General features: G+C 41.8%; 1 protein-coding gene across 1 annotated transcript in view; it reads right to left on the reverse strand.

Moving 5' to 3' along the window:
* Positions 1 to 1,681: 1,681 nt before the first annotated feature.
* The window catches only part of MFSD14A (major facilitator superfamily domain containing 14A), a 52,248-nt gene continuing 38,450 nt past the window's right edge, over positions 1,682 to 15,479 (reverse strand). The window contains exons 8-13 of the mRNA XM_069737417.1: positions 14,275 to 14,388; positions 14,063 to 14,134; positions 12,631 to 12,743; positions 11,137 to 11,234; positions 9,921 to 10,081; positions 1,682 to 6,731 (exon numbers count right to left, since the gene is read on the reverse strand). Of these exons, the coding sequence (XP_069593518.1) occupies positions 6,525 to 6,731; positions 9,921 to 10,081; positions 11,137 to 11,234; positions 12,631 to 12,743; positions 14,063 to 14,134; positions 14,275 to 14,388 (765 nt within the window). The 3' untranslated portion in view covers positions 1,682 to 6,524. The remainder of the gene's footprint in view (positions 6,732 to 9,920; positions 10,082 to 11,136; positions 11,235 to 12,630; positions 12,744 to 14,062; positions 14,135 to 14,274; positions 14,389 to 15,479) is intronic.

Below are 15,479 nucleotides of genomic sequence, written 5' to 3' on the forward strand. Positions count from 1 at the left end.
GAACCTGTTAGCAGAAATAACGATATTAAGCTGCAGATATATAGGGTTAATCTGCAGGTTAACAGCGTTTATTGTGCCTGCATGCAGCAGGGAGAAAATGATCTTTATTCTAGCAGTCAGCATTCATTTTTCGGTCATGGAGGCGGGGGAGCCATAGATTCAGTCACCGCTCTGAGTATGCAGAGCGGCCACTGTTACTGTGCTCCCCAGCCCTGACTGACAGTGGCTCTACACTGCAGCCGGCTGTCAGTCAGGACATGGAGTGCAAGTTACAGTGGCTGCTCTGAACCCACGGTGACCCCACCTCTATGGCTGAATACCGAATGCTAGCGGGAAGAATGACCATTATTTTCTTCCTGCTGCATGCAGGCTCCAGGCAGCAGGATAACGCTGTTAACCTGCAGATGTGGTTAGTCTGCAGGTTAACAGCGTTATTTCTTGTGACCGGTTCCCTTTAAGACAATTCAGGACAGCATGCATGTGTTCTCGACAGCAACTAGTTTATCCTCAGGGGTGTTCCAATACCTATAAATGTCTACTTTTAAGCTCTAACCACTTTTGTAATTAGGGAGTGACCTTTTGAGAGGAGTCTCAAACGGGACACCACAGAAGCCCGGGGCTACACTCCTACAGCATTTATCAACTCTCCTGAAACAGAAATCTTCTGAGGGTGGCATTGCTGTCACTTACTGCAGCTACTGTCACTGATGACATCCTGGTTCAGTAGAGATAGTCCACCAGTGACCACAGCTTCAGTTGCTGTCAAGTCATTGCTTCAACACGTGTGGAGGAGCTGCGGAGACACCATCACATGTTTCTCAATGCAGGCAGTGAATAGCCAGGCCTTTCCCCGGGAAGGAACAACCAAGGGAAGGGCAGCATCCAATAAAGGAAAACATCCAATAAAGGGAAACCCACCTATGCCAAGCATGGTATCCATCCACAGACAGCTGTTTCGGAGTGTTCTGGATCACTGCGTTGAGAAACACGTGATGGTGTCTCCGTGGTGTTGGATGTTTTGGTCTCCATGAGGTCAGTCATCCGTACCTTTATATTGCTTCTAACACGGACCCCTAATAACTATTCGTTTGAGATTGGTGATAGAAGCAGGGTAAGTGACAGCATCGATGCTCCACAAACTCTAGCACCACCCTCAATCGAATCATCAGGGGGCAGTGCTGGTGTCCATTATACCACTCCCTGATGACTTTATTTCAGGGAGAGACTAAGGTGTTAGACGCAGTGACTGATGATGGCAGGTGACGATGTGGTCTGGTCATCTCTATCGAACCAGTTTGTCATCAGGGGACCGTGCTGACATCAGCTGTGGTAAGTGATCACAGCTCTGCCATGTGATGACATCCTTTTTCAGGATTGGTGATAGACGCTGCAAAGAAGTGAGGTCAAATGATACATCACAGGAAGTAAAACAAAACACGAAGGAAATGGCAAGATAGGGAGAATGTAGGGAGTTTAATAAAAGATCATACTAAAAATGGTTAGGATGTAAAGATAGGTAGTGGACCACCCCTTTAAAAATGCATAAAATAAGGCTGTTGTGACTGGAGCTAGAGATCATGGTGACACGTAACAATGCAGAAGCAATAAAGGAAGAGAGATTATAGTACTAAGTAGATTACTGAAGGTGCATGTTTTTCAGAAAGTGATAGAGCCATTAAAGTTCAATATAAAAATATTCAGGTTTATTAATAAACGTACATCATTCAGATCTTAGCCAATGAGAAATGTTCAAAGTACCAAGCAAAAAACAAACAAAAAAGTGATTCTATTAAATTATACAACACTTTGTACTGTACAAAGAAAGCACTTTAAATAACCAAGCAAAAATATACACAAATTATAGATCGTTTTAGAAGAGAAATTCACATCAGTTATAAAGCTTTTATTTATTTTTGGAGCTCACCCCAAGTCTACTCTTAAACTGAGCGAGTGGCGGCATATGGATGACGTACCAGCTTCTCACATGTGAGTGTTAATGTACAGCCTCATTATGCCGGGTTGCAACCTCAGAGCTGTACATTCAAGTTTTGAAGAGTTAAACACCCAACACCTAGTGGTACAGTATAGAATGAACAGCGGGAGGCAGAATAAAACTGTAAATGTTCCTTTTTTATAGCTGAGTAACTTCACAACCCCTACTGCTCATCTGCATCAGGGAAAAGAATGTCCTTCACCTCTGTAAGCCTCCTTTATTTCCAGCTGTATGGGATCGCACACCCTGCTGCACTATTTTATACAGAGGTATCTAGTGTGTTTTTTTTTTTCCCCTTCCAGTTTTGAAGGGAACCTGACCCCACGTTCCTGCAGGCTGTTACATAATTACAATGGTGTTTGGAGCTAAACTATACCTTTTTTGGGTTTTGCTATAATTATAAAGTTAAACGGTGTGTGTGACCGTTACCCCGAGTCATTGGGGCGGTACAGTATCCTGAAAACACGCCCATTCCCTTTCATTGTTGCGCCAGTCTGGAGAGGTCGTTGCAGAAGTCTTAGAGCATGCACAATACACTGAGCTATATCCACCTCGGCTCACTGCTCATTACAGGGGCGTTCTGCACCCAGACCCTAAAAGTGTAAGTGCTGGGTTTTTATGCCGCCTGCGTTGGTGTCACCAGACTGGACCGATCAGAGGGAATGGGCAAGTTTTCAAAAAATGACCGGTGAGTCGGGGGTAACCTTTACACAAATGGAGACAAGGTTTTACTTTATAACTATAGCAGAACTACAAAACGTATAGTTTAATTACACAATGGTTACAACCGCTGGAGCATGGGGGGCCAGTCTAGTAGCCGATTTCCCAATGTCATGTTTCCGTTAACATGGGAGTTTATAGGTAAAAGACGTCACTGGTTATTGTGGAAAACACCTCCAACATACATTGCAAACAGTACAAATTGGTTCTTAAGCATTTTACAAAGTTGTACTTTGTGTGTTTTTCTGAAGGGGTGTGAGCTATCACAGCCCCGTGTGGCTATAACTTAATTTTTGTATAAATCATAGTAGAAATGTTCTTCAGCCCATTGATTAAGAGGCCACATCTTACTCTAGTAGACTATGAATCAAGACTGGCATAAAACCGCTGTCTTGATGAATTAATAATTCAGTTTAAGAACAAATAAAATCCAATTTAAATGGGGCTCAAAGCCATTAAAAAGTTGTGTGTGAGCACATGAATAGTCCTGCACATACACGGAAACCACTTTTTATAATTTCAGGAGAGTTAATACTTCATCCATAAATTCACAACTGTTGCCCATGGTCCTGTCCTTTGCTCATAGGGACAACCCCACCCATCACAATGCTTTCAATTCAAGTGGCCTTCTTAGCAGCTCCGGGGTTGGCACATATCAGTAAAGTGATGCAATATAAAGCTATGTTCACACTTTCATTTGGAGAAACAGCTATGTTCGGTTTTTCGGTTTCTCAAAATGAAAGTGTGATTTAGGGGATGTGAACATGTTAAAATATTTGCAGAAATTTCTGCACCTCTTAAGAAAAATACAGCAGCAAAATCAAGTGTTTGGTACAGATTTTTCCCCACTCATTAGTATGAGTGAAATCTGCAGCAAAAATGATAAAAGAATTGACAAGCTACAGGTGTAAACCTGCGCCAAATAAGCAAGTCACAAATTAGTAACATGAGCATCCGACTTCAGTGTTCTCATTCACTTTGCTGGCATCAGGAAACGCTTCAGGTTGTGACAAATCTGCCCTGGAAATACAAAAACGCAAAAACACAACAAGTGCACACTGATGTAATGTCCAAAACAAGTGGAGAAGTCTCCTTTTGCCTTTGCTTCTGTTTACATCAGTAGTGCAGACGGCCCCATAAATTATGGAGTCTGTCTGGGTTCAGTTATGGATCAGTCTTTAGAAAGGAACAAGAACATCTTGATTTCTGTTCTAAAAATGGACACATAATAGAACCTAAGCAAACCCCCTTAATAATCACTGGGGTCCTCCTGCTTCTGCCTACATCAGTAATGTAAGAGGTCTTAAAAATGGAACAGAATTTGAAGTGTGAATGTAGCTTTAATGGCAGACTGTCAGAAATAACCCTTGCATGCAATGAATCCACATCCAAGAGCTCATTACTGACATCCGAATGAATGCTACCCGTGTTTTTCATGGCTAGCTCTCAGCCCTATGACTGTCTGTAGGGTGATCCACACGTCTAATATCCTTGGGGAAAATAGTGCGCACGGAGACTTGACAGACATGGATCCAAATGTCAGATTTAAGTTGCCAATGCAAACCTATGGGTCAGTGGGGGGAAAAACACAAAAATCAGAATGTACTCTGTGTGCTGTCTGAGCTTCACAGACTGTGATAGGAGAAGCTCCAGAAACCTTTGATGAAACATGACCTCCATCTGAATGAGCCCTAATGCTTTCAATGTTGCCCTTTAGTATTGCTTAGCTTGACTCTATATACCCTGCTGAGTAACTGCAAACACTTTTAGGCCGGGTTCACACAAGCGTATAAAATTTTTTTTGCAACGTTTCATTCAGAAAACTGGGGCATTTTTTTCTCACCAGTTATTAGTAAATTACAAAATCATTTACATCGGAAACTGTAAAAGAATTGCAATGTATCTGTACAATAAACAGATGCTGTATGGTGGCTCCATATGGGATAATTTTTTATTCCTTACATCCATAGACCTAATTAAATGAGCGAGTGACGTCACATGGAGGAAACTACAGCATGCCGAGATTATTATTTATTTTTTTTCACATGCAGATTTGGTCTCAAGAAAAAAAAACAAAACAAAAACAAGATCATCTGAAAAGCCCAATTGAATACTATAGGCTCTAGGTTTTTTTTTTTTTTTTTTTTTTAAGCACTCAGACCAAAAATACACTTGTGTGAACCTCCCCCCCAGCTTGCATTTTCACTGCCCCAGAACAGAGCATGTTTAATCCAGAGAGTGACTGAGCGGCGGGATAGCGGGAGCTTCCATCCCATTGTATCTGGGGGGAAACAGGAAGGGAGTCTCAGATTCATTACAAGCTCCTTTCAGTTTCTAGAATGTCCAAACAATGTATCCTAGCATTTAACCAGACTGCACCCTCTCCAAAAAAAATAAAAAAAATCATGCTCTTGATTGTTAGGTCTTCCTGTATTTTTCACTTTATTTTACACGAAACGACCGTGAATCTAGGTGAATAAAGAGAAAGGCAACATGGACATCTAAAGTCATAAGTAATGACTTAGCAACATGTGCAACGGAGACCTTTAAAAAAAAAAAAAAAAAAAAAAAGGCATGAAAGTCAAGGTCATAATTTTTTGCACTTTTTATATTTAGATGCCGGGATATCTTGTTTGTAGGTTTTTAATTAGAGAAGCCGCATTGCTGAAAGCCAATATTGTGATGTTGGAAGAAAACGCCATCTTTCTAGAATGCCTTCTATTGGCACAAGCCACATTTCTTATTTGGCAATGTGATTTCTTCCCCATTTGCTATAAGAAAGGGTGAAGCACAGAGTAAGTTGCTGAAGTCAAACCATATCTCGCTCGCCCGTGGCAATACAGCAATGTGATAGCCTTTCTGCTGACTTGTAAGCATGGTGTGCCATCGGCTGCTGAACCAGGAGTGCACATTACTGCCCGCCATGCCACAAGCAGTTTTCTGCTTTTACAAGTTCACTCGGGCTTCAGTTAAGGCTTAGTGGTTTACACAGCAAAACATTTAATTAGATTCCCAAACCGTGCCAGGACAAGCAGAGCTCCTAGACTGGTAATACCAGCTCCACTCTAACCTTTAAGTGGTGTCATTTTGTAAACATGTAAGATTTGCTAATTACCTACCTTTACAATAGGCTGGGGGAGGAAAATAAATGCTTGCAATGGTATCAAATAGATAGCAAAAAAAAAAAGTCAAGGAAACTCAATAAGCAAAGTAAAATGCATGTACTTTGGCTAGCTTAGAAAGAAAATAAAAAATAAATTGCTGGAGAAAAACACAAAGTTACATGACGTGACTGAAGAACCATGTGCTATCAAAAGCTAATAGCTGTAACGCCAGCAGTGATGTGACCCGCCCGGGCCGTCTGCCCTCCTGCCAGTCTTCGGTCAGCTATTAGCCCCTACGTCAAACATGGTTCCCAGGAGAACAGTTTTGGCTGGAGATCCTTGTGGAGCTCTAGTGCCATGTCAACAGGTTTACCTGCTGTTATTCTACGTCGACCTGCACCATTTACATCTGTACATACAGATATTTTTTTTTCTTCAGTTGCAACAATCTGGCACGCGAAGATGGAATAGATTTACATCCATACTTCCTCGCAATCTGGTTGTCAGTAGAAAAGGCTGGAGATTTGGCCCTGCTTGAATAGAGGATGCAGGATAGTCATGTGGGGCCAGATTTTGGTCCTTTGTGTGGAGGACCTTTCCTCTGACCTTTCCTACCTATTGGTCCTGCAGGTGCCTCAGCTCACAACTGAGTGGAATGCAACTACATGAGCAGCAGAAGCCAGGAGAAGTTGTCTTTTAGGCATTTGTCATACATTTGTGTCCTGCAAGAGAGGTTCTTTGCCCTCGCCAGGTGCTGGAGGACTGTGGGGATGACTGTGTCCTGCTCCATGCTTTTTCCAGTTGCTGCTGCGCATGTTCAGATTGGTGTGTTCCGGAATAAACAAGGCTACAAGGAGAGCAAGAAGCACAGAGCACGCTCCAAAGAGAAACGGGGGCCCGGGGATGATCGAATTCTGCATGACAGAGACAAGATAAGGAAACACATTGTCATCAGGTCACAATCATCCACCACCACAAAATCCATCAATGCAATCACATACAATGATAGGATAGCGGTACTAAAGCGAGTGACTATCAGCATAGAGAATAAGGGGCACTAGAACCCATAACTGGATCATTACATGCCACAATCAGGAGTGCCTGGTTTTAAATAAATGATGTCTTAGATTCACAGGTACTTTACAGTAGCTAAAAAAAAAAAAAAAAAAAAAAAAAAAAAGAGTGCGAGACCCCTGTTGTTGTGATTGGTGGAGTCCCAGTGGCAGACCCACCCCATTACATTTATCTACTATTTAGCATCTCCTGTGTTTGGCCCATAAAGCTGTATTTTTTATTACAGGGCCAGTCTTATGCACTTGTTTCATGAAAAACAAATGGGGCTGCTTCTGTACCTGGTAAATGAATGCAAACCCCATTCAGATGAAAGCAATGGTGACACAAAGTTGTGCTAAGAATCTGCCACAGGTGAACATACCATTAACGAACTAATTTCACATGCATTATATGAAAGGGACCTTGTGTCAGGAAACCGTTTTCATAGCAAAATCAGAGAGACACTTCCATTGATTACAACTGGGTCACTGCTTATGCGAATAGTTTCACACATACCTTTGTCCATAGCCCATGACACAGATTTGTACAGTGTCTTGCGAAAGTATTCATCCCCCTGGAACTTTTCAACCTTTTCCCACGTATCATGCTTCAAACAAAGATACCAACTGTAAATTTTTGGTGAAGAATCAACAAGTAGAACACAATTGTGAAGTTGAACGAAATTTGTTGGTTATTTTAAATTTTTGTGGAAATTCAAAAACTGAAAAGTGGGGCGTACAATATTATTTGGCCCCTTTAACTTAATACTTTGTTGCGCCACCTTTTTCTGTGATTACAGCTGCAAGTCGCTTGGGGTACGTCTACCAGTTTTGTACATTGAGAGACTGAAATTCTTGCCCATTCTTCCTTGGCAAACAGCTCGAGCTCAGTGAGGTTTGATGGAGATTGTTTGTGAACAGCAGTTTTCAGCTCTTTCCACAGATTCTCAGTTGGATTGAGGTCTGGACTTTGACTTGGCCATTCTAACAGCTGGATATGTTTATTTGTGACATTCCATTGCAGATTTTGCTTTATGTTTGGGATCATTGTCTTGTTGGAAGACAAATCTCCGTCCCAGTCTCAGGTCTTTTGCAGACTCCAACAGGTTTTCTTCAAGAATGGTCCTGTATTTAGCTCCATCCATCTTCCCATCAATTTTAACCATCTTCCCTGTTCCTGCTGAAGAAAAGCAGGCCCAAACCATGGTTCTGCCACCACCATGTTTGACAGTGGGGATGGTGTGTTCAGGGTGATGAGCTGTGTTGCCTTTAAGCCAAACATATCGTTTGGCATTGGTGCCAAAAAGTTTGATTTTGGCTTCCACATGTTTGGTGTGTCTCCTAGGTGGCTTGTTGCAAACTTTAAACAACACTTTTTATGGATATCTTTGAGAAATGGCTTTTTTCTTGCCACTCTTCCATAAAGGCCAGATTTGTGCAGTGATTGTTGTCCTATGGACAGACTGTCCCACCTCAGCTGTAGATCTCTGCAGTTCATCCAGAGTGATCATGGGCCTCTTGTCTGCATCTCTGATCAGTCTTCTCCTTGTTTGAAATGAAAGTTTAGAGGGACGGCCGAGTCTTGGTAGATTTGCAGTAGTATGATACTCCTTCAATATGATCACTTACAGTGTTCCTTGGGATGTTTAAAGTTTTGGAAATCATTTTGTATCCAAATCCAGCTTTAAACTTCTCCACAACAGTATCACGGACCTGCCTGTTGTGTTCCTTGGTCTTCATGATGCTCTCTGTGCTTCAAACAGAACCCTGAGACTATCACAGAGCAGGTGCATTTATACGGAGACTTGATTACACACAGGTGGATTATATTTATCATCATTAGGCATTTAGGACAACGTTGGATCATTCAGAGATCCACAATGAACTTCTGGAGTGAGTTTGCTGCACTGAAAGTAAAGGAGCCGAATAATATTCGAAATCAAACAAAGTCCAGCTCACCATGATCAACATCCTTGGACACTAGGAGCACGGAACCGCTGTTGTCAGGGCGTAGAAGAATCAAAGAAATGATGAGGAATCCAGCTCAACGAGATAGTGAAAAAAACCTTTTCTTTATTCACTTGGAAAATGTGTTAAATTATCCTAAACTGAACACATTTTCCAAGTGAATAAAGAAAAGGTTTTTTTCACTCTCTCGTTGAGCTGGATTCCTCATCATTTCGCCGAATAATATTGCACGCCCCTCTTATCAGTTTTTGAATTTCCACAAATTTAAAATAACCAATAAATTTCGTTCAACTTCACAATGGTGTCCCACTTGTTGTTGATTCTTCACCAATCATTTACATTTGGTATCTTTATGTCTGAAGCATGATATGTGGGAAAAGGTTGAAAAGTTCCAGGGAGCCGAATACTTTTGCAAGGCACTGTAGCTGCTGGATGGGAGCTGGGAGGACTGTGTCTTACCCAATAGCTTCCACAGCTTTTGTGATTAGCCAAGCTGGGATGTTGTGGCAGACCAGCTAATGAGCAGCCGATGCCATCATATATGAGGTGGTTCTCACGGCCAGAGATTACCGTTGTGGCCAATGGATTGGGTAATGCGAAAAGATTCCTACCAGCTCTACCAATAACCCATTCATAACTGAATGTGAAATGAGAAGACCAGGTGGAGGATGTTTTCATTATACAAAACCTGTAAATGTGAGATCACAGATGAAACACTAAACGATTCCATACCCCATCACATGGCATCAGGAAAGATCTGTAACTATTAGTGATAAGCGAACGTGCTCGGATAAAGTGTTATCCGAGAATGCTCATGTGCCGAGTGTCTTTGGCGTGCTCAAATAATATGTTTGAGTCCCTGTGGCTGTCAGACAGCCACAGCACATACAGGGACTGCGCAACAGCTGCGAAACATGCAGCAGCAGAGACCCAAACGTATTTTTCTATCACGAAGAAGACACTCTTAGCACATGAGCATGCTTGAATAATGCCTTAACTGAACACGTTCGCTCATCACTACCAACTATATGTGCAATATAGTAATCCGAATGTTCATTTATGGGAATGTATGAATATTAGTACCTGTTGTGAATGTGATGTGGTCACCTTGTCTCTCGGCTCCGATTCTCCTATAGGGTTTTCATTTAGTTCCACATGAAAAATGTAAAATATGAAACCATAGAGTGCAGGTCCAAGGCCGTTACATAACCCACGTATTCCCGTAATCATACCCTGGACAACACCTGAATAAAGAAGAAAAAATGTGATTATTTTCTGCCTTATCCTCATTAAAAGGGATTGACTGCTGCTTTCATATCGATGACTTGTTTTAAGTCTAAGTCACACAGCCGTATAAACTGGACCAATATCGGACTGGCCAGTGTCTCTCCTGACGCTAGTGTGACAGGTGCATAGATCTCTATGCAGTCGTCACGCTCTGTTCGGGAGAGCAGTCAGCCAGTCTGTACATTGCGGTTCAACCTCGGTCTGTCTGACTGCTCCCTTAGGGGAGGTCATCAGTATCAGATTGTCACGGTAGGACACCTTGCACACCCAACAATCAACTTATCAGCCATGACTGCGGCCGAATGTACATGGTGAACAGAGTGAAACTACTCTGCCACATACCCGGTTTAGTGGCTGCTTCTACATACTGCAGATAGGAGCAGTGTACATTACCCAGGTGTGACTACTGACCTATGGAGCTAGGCTGTTCCTCCGCGTTCTCCGCTTACATCCAGACAATGATGTAGCTAATAACAGCTGATCGTTACGGGTGCCAGGTATCTAAAACCAACCTTTGTTTTGGAAGACCCATCATAAAAATAGGTCAATCAACAAAGTATTGGCCAGCCCCTTTAACAGGCTTATATGCCAAAAAAGGAAAATCCCACATATCGCTATAGATTTTTCTATTTGACGGCCAAGTCCTATGAATGCCAGCTGATGTGACATGAATCAGGACTTTCATTTCTGCAAATGTTTGCATTTGCGTTACTATCACTATAGTTGCCTGCTTAAGTCATGGGGTATCTTATGACTGTTCTGACAACATATTAATCCAAGCACATTAATCATGGAGCTCATGATTCATTCAGTCATATAATAATTTTATTTTTATATAGCGCTAACATATTCTGCAGTGCTTTACAGTTTGCACACATTATCTAAAAACAGAAGGCATCAACAACCTATGATTATTAACCAGGCTATTCCAACATTAACACCACAATCTAGCCAATACAGAATATCACAGATATATCTGCAGACTGTATGAAGCTTATTCCAGTTCCCCTACCTTGCTGGTCGGCATCTGCTGTCCGAGACACCAAAGCACTGACTGCAGGAAATGTAATGCTGGACATTGCAGCAACAGCTCCCGCTGCCCACATCATCCTGCAAGTGACAAGGCAGAGAGAACAGTGTCAGAAGTGAGAGAGTTTTCACCGCAATTTACAGTAAAAAATAAATCAATAAATACAAACTCCCTCTGAAAACACCACAGTTCCTATTAAACAGATTAGTTTGGCATTCCTCTGATCTCGGCAGAAGATAGGGAGCATGCTTGTTGAATATATACAATTACCTCTTGTGTTTGTGGTGTAAATAATCTTATCTTCGTGCGGGTCATAACCGAATAGAAATCAATATCGGGGGTGAATAAACTTTGCATTCAAAACCTCATCAATTCTTAAGGTACACTTGCACACAGTCTTTGAAGGAACTCTGCAGGGAAGATATTGCAAGCATCTTGGAGAAGTAATCACAGATCTTCTATGCAAATCCTTTGATTTCTTTACATGATCTCAAACAGACTTGATGTTGAGATCAGAGTGCTGTGGGGACCATATTGTCACTTTCTGTAGTTGTTAGTCTTTACACTGAAGGTAGTCCTTAAGGACATTGGCTGCATGGTTGGGGTCCTTGTTCTGCTGCAATACCATCAGGGAGGTGTGTGATTGGCCCCATATGTAATTCTGCAGCAGAATAATGACCCCAAAGAAAGCCAGCAACAGCCATGTTCAATGTTAAGACGAACTAGGAGTCCTAGAAGTGATGATCTGGGCTCACAGATCCCTGATCTCAACAGCATGGAGTCTGGCTGGACTTACAGATTTGCACAAGATCTGAACAGAAGATCTGTGTTTACTTCGCCAAGATGTTTGGAATAACCTCCTTGCTGAGTACAATTGCATCTAGAAGAATGAATGCGGTTTTAAAGATAAAGGGCGGTCACACCGAATATTGATGAGATTTTAATGTCATTTTTGTTCATTCACACAAATAAACCAATAATATTTGAAAGCTTCTAACTTTAAAGCATTTTTTTCCCCACAACTGACTTTAATTACTGCACAATACTGTATATCCAATATAAATACCCGTACTGTATTACATCTATCAATGGTGTAATTTGTCACGTGTTGTTCATAGAAGGTTGAAATGATCACATTTTAAGACCTAAAAGGACCAGATGTTTTTTTAATATGTCCTTATATGTGAAACCAAGACTAAATATACACACACACACACACACACACACACGAATAATCTAGCTGGCAGAGATGGCAGCAGTACATGAGCTGACTCCATGAGCACATTTTGCCTGAGGCACAACTGTAAATGGAGCCTGTTTGTCATCAGCTCCTCGCTGCCTTCTCTAGTTTCAGGATGTGCATTATTTGCATTAACAGATTGTGAGCTCCGAGCCGAGCAAGCGCTGAAAGACTTTCCTGCAAAAGAGTGGAAAACAAGTGCTCACTCCATCACAACTGAAACATGATGTCCTTACCAAGGTTCTGATCCAAAGCCATACCAGGCCAACTGCAAGATCTGAAAACCAAGGCCCAGCAAAATTGTGTTCTTGTTTCCAATTGACCTCATGAGTAGACTTAACACAATGGTCTGCAATAGAAAACAAAAGAAAATGATCTAGGACACGTACGGGACTGATGAAGCATGCATATTTATACACTAGAAAACAGATGGCATAGTCCTTTCTCATCATCACCAGGGCCAGCGATGAGTCTCCATTGCTATTTCAGTGTTTATTGTTGGGAGCTACAGTGAGCTCAAAGGCTCTGCCAATGTAGATGGCACAAGCCGCCGAGGGCGGGGATCGGCTGAAGTGCTGTCAACATGACATCAATGCTTCAGACAACAAAACACCGGGAGTAGCAGACTGGCCCCGGGGACTCAGGACAAGGCCATCGGTGGCTGGAGAACATGATCAGGGCCGGTCGTGATGGCCTGTCACGTGATCGCTGTTATTCATCAAATAACTGCAATCACAAAAAAAAGTCTGATTTACAATTTATCTCTCTCAACCGGATATGATCTAGCATATCAGAGAAGTGGAGTCCCCCGAGCCAGTCCGCGATCAACGGGCCCTCTGCGCCATCTTCCTGGAAGAAAATGGTTACCATTAGGATAATGAAAAAAAAGTTTGGGTCTAAAGTACATTTTTTGTGAAAAAAGGTTAAATGTTATTTTTTTCCTTCCACATTGCTTCAGCTCTTGTGAAGCACCTGAAGGGTTAATAAACTTCTTGAATGTGGTTTTCAGCACCTAGAGGGGTGCAGTTTTAGCATGGCGTCACTTTTTAGGTACTTTCTGTCATATAGACCCCTCAAAGTCACGTGGTCCCTAAAAAAGATGGTTTTGAAAATTTTGTTGAAATATGAGAAATCGCTGGTTAACTTTTAACCATTATAATGTCCTAACAGAAAAAAAAAACAATGTTTCCAAAATTGTGCTGATGTAGACAGTTCTTTATGAACTATTTTGTGTGACATAACTCTGATTTAATGGCACAAAAATTAAAAGTTTGAAAATTGCAAAATCTTCAGCAAATTTCCATTTTGTTTTTCCTATAAATAAATGAAATTTATGTCAAAGAAATTTTACCATAATCATGAATTATAATATGTCAATAAAATACAACCTCAGAATCTGTGGGATCCATTGAGACGTTTTACACTTATAACTTCAAACTCTGGTCAGAATTGTAAAAATTGGCTTAGTAACTAAGGGGTTAAATACACTGCGCTTGGAGGCAGAAAACATTTTAAGCCCTAGATAAGTTTATCTGAACAAATCATGGTAATATTTCTCGTTCTGATGGTGCTGGATTGTAAAAGTGCAACTGCACCGCTGATACTAATCAGAGCCATATATCGTCACCGAACACAACCTGCAGGTCACCGATCTCAGTTTTGACCTACCTGAGCAACGATAGATAGAATTCCCAAAACAGCAATGAAGGCAGCCACACTTTCTGGTGAAAATTTCATAATCTTCAGGGGGGGGAAAAAAAAGAAGAGTAAACACTCAATAAGTAACAGAACCTGACACGTTCCTGGCACGTTCGTGCCCTTAGTCAGAGTACTGGCTGATTATGCACCTACAACTTATTTTTCATGTGGGTCCTGCTCACCTGTCTGAGGTACAGAAAGAAGCTGGAATACTGTCCAGCCTCCGGGAGGTAGGAGAGAAAAACGGTGATACAGATGAGCAGGACGATGGAATCCTGGCCAACTTTTTTCAATGACTGGGAAGAAAAGAGACAAATTGTAACATTCTGAATGACACAAATGTAGTAGGTACAACCATCAAATAAATACAGACTCCACCAAAGAGAACTGCACAGCGTAACCGCAAAGAAAACAGAACTTTGTCTAAGAGAAGAGTAGTAACATAAGAAAGCAACGGTGGGAGCGTGTCACAACACTATCAGAGCTAACTAGTGAGCACAAGTAGAGTCATCTTGTTTTCTATCTTCAGGAGAACACCGCACCCCAGTCACCCAGCTTCCCTTTTGCCGGGGGTGGGGAGAAGACTGCGTCCTTAAGATTGACAGTTCGGCCCAGCAGCATGGTTGAGCCACCAGTCCAAACTCTGTGTTCTCCAATGCAGCTTCTTTGGTCTTAGAGTAGTGATTACAAGAAATAATATAATAATCTATTTTTATATAGCGCCAACATATTCCGCAGAGCTTTACAGTTTGCACACATTATCATTGCTGTCCCCAATGGGGCTCACAATCTAAATTCCCTATCAGTATGTGTTTGGAGTGTGGGAGGAAACCGGAGAACCTGGAGGAAACCCACCAAACATGGGGAGAACATACAAACTCATGCTCCTTGCCTTAGACACATGCCACCACTGATAGACTCCAGAAGTGGACGGCAACCTAGACAAGTAATAAACTATAGCATTAAAAACCCTCCGTTCTTGAGAATTTTTAATAAAAGGTAAATAGCAAAGTTTCTTTTACACAAGCACTTTAAAATGTTACCTAATCATAAACATGAACAAACCTCTGCAAGTCATCCTAGCTGCTTGGTTTGTCAGAAGAAATGCATTCTGTTCCTCTGACTTCAATCTTTCGGTCTCGAACTGGTGGAAGCCAATAAGCCCCCTTCCCCAAGGTAGCAGACAAGACCACTGACTTGGCAAGTGTCTTTTCAAGGCAGCTTGATGACAAGGTGTCACTGTTGGATCTGCAGATTGACTGGTCAGGTGCCATAACTGTAGGCTCACACTTGCCATAACAATTTTTCAGCTAGTGTTAGCATTTGCCTCTAAGTTCAGTGTGACCAATGGGGCCTGATCCTGGGACGTGTCGCTTGCACAGGTTTC

Source organism: Ranitomeya imitator, chromosome 8 (assembly GCF_032444005.1).
Source record: "Ranitomeya imitator isolate aRanImi1 chromosome 8, aRanImi1.pri, whole genome shotgun sequence".
Lineage (NCBI taxonomy): Eukaryota > Metazoa > Chordata > Amphibia > Anura > Dendrobatidae > Ranitomeya > Ranitomeya imitator.